This window comes from Papaver somniferum, unplaced genomic scaffold (genome assembly GCF_003573695.1).
Source record: "Papaver somniferum cultivar HN1 unplaced genomic scaffold, ASM357369v1 unplaced-scaffold_123, whole genome shotgun sequence".
NCBI classification, from domain to species: domain Eukaryota; kingdom Viridiplantae; phylum Streptophyta; class Magnoliopsida; order Ranunculales; family Papaveraceae; genus Papaver; species Papaver somniferum.
In genome coordinates this window covers 1,505,030-1,513,912 of record NW_020621381.1, presented here as the reverse complement: position 1 = coordinate 1,513,912, position 8,883 = coordinate 1,505,030, and the positions used below count along the sequence as shown (strand labels likewise).

Here is an 8,883-nt window from a genome sequence, read left to right as displayed (position 1 = left end):
CAGAAGACTCAAATTTCCAATTCATGCACGAGCGAAATGCAAGGTGCACCCTTGTGCGAGCATTTAGCAGCATGACACTTGTTGGGGGCGAGCTACCTATCACTCCAACTACGACGATTGTCACTTGGGGGCGAGGTACGTAGCACCTTGGTGCAAACAACAATTTTTGGGGGTTCGCGTGACACTCCGAACAACATGCTCGGGGGCGAGTTGAGTGACACCTAAATTTAATTCAAAATTCATCAGCCCATTGTTTAGGTTCGATAAACAAGTGGGAAGTCAAGCTAGATCGAGTTCAAGGTTCCTTCTATTGCAGTTTGAGAGATTCTCCAACAAAAGTAAAATTAAAGTCATCACCGCCTGAGAAGCATTGATTTAACCTGTGGACATTCTGTATCAGGGAATTTTTGGTCATATCTACTTATATAGACGTAACGGAGCTTTTGAAGCGTCATATTCATTCTTGAGTTGCAAATATTTGATGTGCCTCTATTGTTGTTCAACTGGTTTTTGAGGAACACCGGCGGGTTTTTGACCGAGAGATGAATCACTCACATTTCTATAAAGTCGGGCATTTTCTAGACGATGGATGATGTATTCTTACGTCCACGAAGTACGTCTAAATCTGATTCATTCACGAAGCTTTACATGCAAGATCATTGGTTTTTCATGGTATAAGAGACTCACTTGCCAAGTGGGTATTTAAATTTTTCCTCGAAGCAAAAGATCAGAGGAGTTTTTCTTTTAAACTCAGACTTCAATATTCAATATATGGATTTCATTTCTTCAAAAATGTGGCAGTTGAAAACAAGAGAAGCGTGGATGGAGCAACAAGCTAGAAGTGGATATGCATTTGCTGTCAGGCAAGTGGCATTGCAAAATGTGTAAGAGCATAATTACACAAGAAGACAAGCAGCCAGTCTAGTTCAACAAACAGGTCACTTGAGAAGTTTCTAATAGCAAGATCGTTGGTTTTTATCACATTGCCTCAAGCACCAACAACTTAAAAGGATGAGAAACTACTAGCATAAACAAGTTCTTGTATTCGAAATAACTTGTATATACTAGTGGGGGCGAATATCATACCACAGACAACAATGATATCAATATAAAGCGTTTCAGAGCCGCGATCAACATGGATGTCCAACCATCTTAATTTTTCCAACCAAAGGTTAATATCCTTACGAAGGCTGTTGCTTCACAAGTAATTCAAGGAAATTTGTACCGAGACTAAATATCATGCATACATATTTTTCTACTGCAGTCATCACCAAAATTACATGTATGATTAATTCGAGCGTCGTCGCTTCATGTACAAAAGTGTGGTTTCACGCCCCAAATACCATCAGAACGAAAACTCTGCTGGAGAGTTCAAAAATGCAGTCTTATGTTAAGGAAAATTGCTGCAAATAGTGGAATAAGCAAAGGTCAGATCTCCCCTACCAAGTTTTGAAGTTGGGAGCAAATTAGTACTCCCAAGAGTCTGGAAGTACATCACTGATTTCGTCCAATGAAAGTTGCAGTTGCAATTCACGGGATTTCGAGTCAGCTAATTCCTGGCGCACTCCAGCCAACTCTTCGGTCAGCATCCTAATAGCAGCGGACAGCTCAGTATTTTTTCTCTCCAACTGTGCAATTTCCTGTCTCATACCGGCATCAGCACCACCTTCCAAAGCACGTTGTTTTTGCGCATCATTTAGTTGAGTGGCGGATTTCAGGAACTACAGGGGTAAGAATAAATAATATTATGCCTCTTATTCTCTTATCTACTCGTCGTATACAAGAAATGAGCCGTCATTTGAAGAGAGCAACTTGAGAAAATAATCATTTGGATATCTCCCTATTAAGTTGATGAAAACTTTCAGCCAAGTATCCATTTATTGAAATCTTTTTCCACTGAAGTTCAGTATTAGGCTAAAGCATAAATGACAAACGTGATCGAGCTAGCCTCCTAAAATTAGTCGAATACAAGGAATGTCATCTGACCGATAATGAAATGATCGATTCACTTACCTGGTTATATTGTTCTATCATGGTTTTTAAGCAATGTGTCGCAATCAGGCTCGTTTATCGGGTGGATTGGAGATGGAGAGGCAGGGGAAGGTCGACTAATGTCAGGTTGCAGGATTGAAGCAGGCCGACGTACTCTAACATTCTCTGTAGCATGACAAGGGTTAGTCGAACCACTTCCCATCATTCCGCGGTCGGAAAATATATCGAAATCAGGCAAAGTATCAGTTGGAAGGGGTGGTTGGATGACTTTTTCTCCGTTATCACAAGTAGATTTTCTGTGACCTGAAGCATACAGAATAAGAAAGAATTCGATCATGAAACTTTGAGTTTTCAAGCTTAGAAGTTATGAAATATGTGTGCAGGGGGGTAAACGTACCCGGTGATTGAATGCTGTCACGGGCAGTAGATGCATTTTCTTTGCTAGTTAAGTTATCATCCGCAAATACAGTGTTGGAGAAATCGTTTCCTCTAACGGCTTCTCTCCCCAATGGAACTTGAGCATCGACCAAGTTGGTGAAAGGACTTGGACAACCAGAAGAAATGTCATCAGAACTTTCAATTTCCATTCTAAGAACCTCATCACTAGAACCAGAATTCATGCTCTCCCTATTTCCGTCAAAAGCAGGGGCAAATCCAACGCCTGGACCATACGAACTTGCTACTTTACAAGAATAGCCTTTATTAATCAGACGTTTGCTGCGGCGAGCGGCTTCACATATCTTTCCAGACATAGCGTCAGGAACAATCACAAACTGTGGAGCTTTATTCACTAGTTGGTTCTTCGGATATCGACCCTTAAATGTGAAAGAAAGCAGCTGATCACCTTTACGAAGCCTCTTGAAGCTTGTTTTTCCATTGCTAGCTCCAAGGCCATGGGCGTCCGAGGAATTAGCCCCAACCGTTTTTGTCTTGTAATGTCTTCGACGAATTCTAAGCAAACTAGAAGGAGAGGAAGATCCTTGAAGGTAATCTGCCCCCATTGAATTCATTTCTGGTGCTTTAGGAGAACAACCGTCATAAGACTCGGAGTCGGATTCGATGGCGGTAACTCCTGGCCTCTGATTAAGAGGAACAACACGTGTTGGGGCTGAGATTTCATTTGCATTCAAATCTTTTTCGTAGCGCCAGTCAACATACTCATCTGAAAGTGACACATCAAACAAGCTACTCGGTAGGTTGAAGAATTTCTCAATACGATCGTCGCTGCTGTCCTCAATTAAGAGACCGTTTGTGAATACATTATCTGCCAAGCAACGAAGAATAATGAGATGGGATGTGTAATCAGTGGAGGAGATTTAAAATAAGTACAATACGGAATTGGAGGACGTTACCAGTTGGGAATGTAGGGTCATTGTCTCTTTGATCCTTTTGTCAATTCCGGAATCTGTAGAAGTGATCATCCCATCTACAGCATGAAGGGAACCCGTCAAACCGGAATTTTGTGTTCGGATGTTTGCATTCATAAGAAAAGACCTTCCAAGGAAGCCCGGGCATCTGCCGTCCTGTGGGAGTTATGATTTTTTGATCGTCTATTGGCAATATAAAAGATGGTAAGCTTTGGAGATGGAACGCACCCGTTGCAATACCAAACACAGTGACGGATGCATTTGATTAATTGAAATTCCCCAGGCATTAAGAAGCGCGCAGGTAAAGGAGTCTACAGGCATTGTTAATCCGCAGGCAAGCTGATAGAGATTAACTACTACCTCGTCTTTACAAATTGGATCAGTCAGATTTTCCATCTTAGTAAATTTTACAGACTTGGGAATGTTAAACATCCCCCGAACCTCCACTTCAGAAAGAAATTTAGCATTTGGGATGCTCGATAAGGTACCACCAGGACGAAATCTTCTGAATCGCTCAAGGTCAGTATCAGTTCCCAATGATGGAGGGTTCATTTCTACAAGTAAAACACACATATGTTTACACTATGGAGGAAACGGTTGATGATTTAGCGAGGACAAATCAACTATAAACATTCAAGAGTCCATAGATGAGTAATAGGCATGAGATGAGGAAGAGAAGAGCTACAAAATGCACCCCATACAAGAATCATTTCATCAAGCGTGAGAATTAAACTATGACGCTGGCTTACATGCCAAAAGACTGTCAGTCGAAGACAATTACATACCTGGTACCGGAGTGGAGATTAAAATTGCCGGAGGACAACGATGTTTTGATGATAAGGTCTTCTCCAGTAGTTTTCTTTCGCTGCCGTCCTACAAAATCAAAAGAGAAATTAAAAGAAACCTAAAATTTTTGGTTTCAGGGATTTCACTTTATCAATTGGGGATTCATATCTAATGGATCATGAAATTGAGAATGAGGATGATACATACCGTACTGAATGAATCAAGTAGAAGGGTTATGAAGAGGATTAATTCAATGAAGCCATGAAATTTCAGATAAATTAGTTCTTCCCCAGCAGACAAATTTTTTTTTAGCAGTCACACGGATGGATAAGTAAAATGAAGCCCTAAAGACGAAAGAATAATGTTTCATCCCAGGAAACAGATCTGCCATTATAGATAAGGAAGTCTTATAGGGGAAAAGACAAGCTTATCCTTGGAAGCTCGTTTAATGATTCGAAGTAAAGACAAGTACAAAGCCGTTGGGGTTGGGCATGCCCAATAAGTTCAAGGATATAAGCCCAACACCGGAGGCCCAACGTCTCTACCAAGCTAAAGACCACGCAAACGAAGTTCTATACACCAATTTACTCCACACGCTAGGTGCTAATGGGGGCGAAAATTAGGTGTATACCGCATAATTTGTTTTTAAATTTGTAGGGGAAGCTACATAATATTTCTACAGCCGTGGAATATGCTTGGGGGCGATTTGCACGATACTTCGACAAGTACAGCTCACGAAGAATCCAAATATCGTAATCTCATAATAAATTATGGGCTAAGAGGGGGCGATGTTTGTACCCTAATATTTGGCGCCAACATTAGTTAACGCAAGCCTTATTAGCATAGGAATTTTCGCCCCGTGCCCGGAAACCCATGTACGTTGGCCCATTTTCACCGGTCCGTTTTTGTCAATCAATCCCCATGGTCCAAGAAGAAGGTTCTAGAGGATTCCAGATTACATGGAATGGAAGTCTTCATAACTGTATAAATTGGAAAAATCTGAGCGGACCAAGGAGGGAGAAAAATGAAAACCCTAGATGGGAAGCAATTGTAGTATAATCAATAAAATAAACTCTCCCGGGGAAGATTCATCCGTGGATGTAGGCACAATGCCGAACCACGTAAAATTCTTTGTCTTTGTTTGTTTCTCCAATTTCGTTTTAAACCAAATTCTACCCTAATCTTTAATAACCATCATCATATCAACGTGGTTGTGCCTAAAAGTAATTTTAGGTACAAACAAATAGGTTGCAGTTTCATCCAATCAGATATATTTCACACCTCAAATCTCACCTGGACGAGAACATCGGGTATGTATATGGTAATATTGCAACCTGAGTTCAGTAATAGGTTGCAGTTTCATCCAATCTGATATATTTCACACTTCAAATCTCACCTGGACGAGAACATCGGGTCTGTATATGGTAATCTTACAACCTGAGTTCAGTAATAGGTTGCAGTTTCATCCAATCTGATATATTTCACACCTCAAACCTCACCTGGACGAGAACATCGGGTCTGTATATGGTAATCTTGTAACCTGAGTTCAGTAATAGGTTGCAGTTTCATCCAATCTGATATATTTCACACCTCAAACCTCACCTGGACGAGAACATCGGGTCTGTATATGGTAATCTTGCAACCTGAGTTCAGTAATAGGTTGCAGTTTCATCCAATCTGATATATTTCACACCTAAAACCTCACCTGGACGAGAACTTCGGGTATGTATATGGTAATCTTGTAACCTGAGTTCAGTAATAGGTTGAATTTCATCCAATCTGATATATTTGACACCTCAAATTCCACCTGGACGAGAACGTCGGGTCTGTGTATGGTAATCTTGCAACCTCAGTTCAGTAATAGGTTGCAGTTTCATCCAATCTGATATATTTGACACCTCAAATCCCATCTGAACGAGAACGTCGGGTCTGTATATGGTAATCTTGCAACCTGAGTTCAGTAATAGGTTGCAGTTTCATCCGATCTGATATATTTCACACCTCAAACCTCACCTGGACGAGAACATCGGGTTTGTATATGGTAATCTTGCAACCAGAGTTCAGTAATAGGTTGCAGTTTCATCTAATATGATATATTTCACACTTCAAATCCCACCTGGACGAGAATATCGGATCTTTAGATGGTAATCTTGCAACCTGAGTTCAGTAATAGGTCGCAGTTTCATCCAATCTAATATATTTCACACCTCAAATCCCACATGGACGAGAACATCGGGTCTGTATATGGTAATCTTGCAACCTGAGTTCAGTAATAGGTTGCAGTTTCATTCGATCTAATATATTTCACACCTCAAACCTCACCTGGACGAGAACATCGGGTCTGTATATGGTAATCTTGTAACCTGAGTTCAGTAATGGGTCGCAGTTTCATCCAATCTAATATATTTCACACCTCAAATCCCACCTGGACGAGAACATCGGGTCGGTATATGGTAATCTTGCAACCTGAGTTCAGTAATAGGTTGCAGTTTCATCCAATTTGATATATTTCACACCTCAAATCCCACCTGGACGAGAACATCGGGTCTGTATATGGTAATCTTGCAACCTGAGTTCAGTAATATGTTGCAGTTTCATCCAATCTAATATATTTCACACCCCAAACCCCTACGGGACGAGAACATCGGGTCTGTATATGGTAATCTTGCAACCTGAGTTCAGTAATAGGTTGCAGTTTCATTCGATCTAATATATTTCACACCTCAAACCTCACCTGGACGAGAACATCGGAACTGTATATGGTAATCTTGCAACCTGAGTTCAGTAATAGGTCGCAGTTTCATCCAATCTAATATATTTCACACCTCAAATCACACCAGGGCGAGAACATCGGTTTTGTATATGGTAATCTTGCAACCAGAGTTCAGTAATATGTTGCAGTTTCATCCAATTTGATATATTTCACACCTCAAATCCCACCTGGACGAGAACATCGGGTCTGTATATGGTAATCTTGCAACCTGAGTTCAGTAATAGGTTGCAGTTTCATCCAATCTGATATATTTCACACCTCAAACCTCACCTGGACGAGAACATCGGGTCTGTATATGGTAATCTTGCAACCTGAGTTCAGTAATAGGTTGCAGTTTCATCCAATCTGATATATTTCACACCTAAAACCTCACCTGGACGAGAACATTGGGTCTGTATATGGTAATCTTGCAACCTGAGTTCAGCAATAGGTTGCAGTTTCATCTAATATGATATATTTCACACCTCAAATCCCACTTGGACGAGAACATCGGGTCTGTATATGGTAATCTTGCAACCTGAGTTCAGTAATAGGTTGCAGTTTCATCCAATCTGATATATTTCACACATCAAACCTCACCTGGATGAGAACATCGGGTCTGTATATGGTAATCTTGCAACCTGAGTTCAGTAATGGGTTGCAGTTTCATCCAATCTGATATATTTCACACCTCAAACCTCACCTGGACGAGAACATCGGGTCTGTATATGGTTGTTGATGGTGGTTTTTAGCTTAGGGTTAAAATCGTAAAACCTTGCATCCGACGTCACTCTACAAGGAAACGGTGCCGTGAGTGTTAACCTCTCCACAAGCATATTTATGGAGCCATTCAATATATTTACATGAAATTTATCCAGACTGGAGAATGTAGCAACTATCCCAAACACTCTGTAAATTTTGGCACCTCGCCAATACAAGACTCACTGAGTACTTTCCTGTGCTATGTTCCCCGGCAGAACCCTTAATATCGGTATGGCATGATGGATTTGTGTTCACTCACAGCGGAGTAGCATGAACCTCCAAGTACCAAGGTTAAGGCCATGGCACGAAATGCTTAGAAGGAAAGCACACTGCATTCTGTAGATAAGGATTTTTGTGGCAGCATACAAAATCCAGCCAATTATTGTGATAACTCATAAAAAACTCATAAACCCGACTAATTTGCAAAATTAGGGTTTCGCGCCTCGCGCAGTACACTAGACCCCGTTGGTCGAAAAACTATGCTTAGCCAACCTAGGAGATTAAATCCTCCACAACACACTAGAAGTGTGGCCACGCCCTAGCTTGACGGCCCCACTTTCCATCGACCAATCAGGTCGCATTAAATCAGCCACACTCACACAAAAGTGTAGCCATGCCCATGCTTGGCATGACCTCTTACATTAACCAATCAGGTTGCTTCAAACTCACCACAGTGTTGAAAAGGAGGAAACCACGCCAGATGGTCGCAAAGCCAATTGGCTTCCCAAAACCCGCGTTAAACACGCATGCCAGGCGCACATGCCAATCGACATGCAAAACGTGCCAAGCAGCATGTCAAACTCGCCAAACGCGCATGTCAGGCGCACATGCCAATCGGCATGCCAAACACGCCAAGCAGCATGCCAAACTCGCCAAACGCGCATGCCAGGCGCACATGCCAATCAGCATGCCTAACTTGCCAAACACGCATGCCAGGTACACATGCCAATCGGCATGCCAAACATGCCAAGCAGCATGCCAAACTTGCCAAACGCGCATGCCAGACGCACATGCCAATCGGCATGAGTAACTTCCCAAAACCCGCGCCAAACGCACATGACAGACGCACATGCCAATCGGCATGCCAAACACGCCAAGCAGCATGCCAAACGCACATGCCAATCGGCATGCCAAACATGCCAAGCAGCACGCCAAACTCGCCAAACGCGCATGCCAGGCGCACATGCCAATCAGCATGCCTAACTTGCCAAACGCGCATGCCAG

At 42.0% G+C, this 8,883-nt stretch overlaps 1 protein-coding gene across 6 annotated transcripts; it reads right to left on the bottom strand.

Moving 5' to 3' along the window:
* Positions 1–1,044: 1,044 nt before the first annotated feature.
* On the bottom strand, positions 1,045–4,488 carry LOC113330976. 6 transcript variants are annotated; one of them, XR_003350612.1, is made up of 7 exons: positions 4,353–4,488; positions 4,145–4,232; positions 3,345–3,913; positions 2,390–3,256; positions 2,014–2,295; positions 1,444–1,721; positions 1,045–1,362 (listed from the first exon to the last, which is right to left on the bottom strand). XR_003350612.1 is itself a non-coding variant. In XM_026577762.1 (7 exons), exons 5-6 carry the CDS (start codon positions 3,000–3,002, stop codon positions 2,018–2,020), a joined length of 891 nt encoding a protein of 296 aa, XP_026433547.1. In that variant the 5' UTR covers positions 3,003–3,256; positions 3,345–3,515; positions 3,588–3,913; positions 4,145–4,232; positions 4,353–4,488; the 3' UTR covers positions 1,045–1,721; positions 2,014–2,017. The 6 variants fall into 6 exon arrangements, 4 of the variants coding, with proteins under 4 accessions (XP_026433547.1, XP_026433548.1, XP_026433549.1 ...); XR_003350611.1 differs by having other exon boundaries at positions 1,045–1,359; XM_026577762.1 differs by having other exon boundaries at positions 1,045–1,721; positions 3,345–3,515; positions 3,588–3,913.
* Positions 4,489–8,883: the final 4,395 nt, after the last annotated feature.

What these genes read in the sequence shown, in the direction of transcription:
- LOC113330976 (XM_026577761.1), bottom strand. Translation starts at nt 3,002, where the DNA reads ATGAATTCAATGGGGGCAGATTACCTTCAAGGATCTTCCTCTCCTTCT. An exon ending in TGACAGCATTCAATCACCGG is followed by an intron (nt 2,296 to 2,389) that starts GTACGTTTACCC and finishes TGTATGCTTCAG; the next exon opens with GTCACAGAAAATCTACTTGT.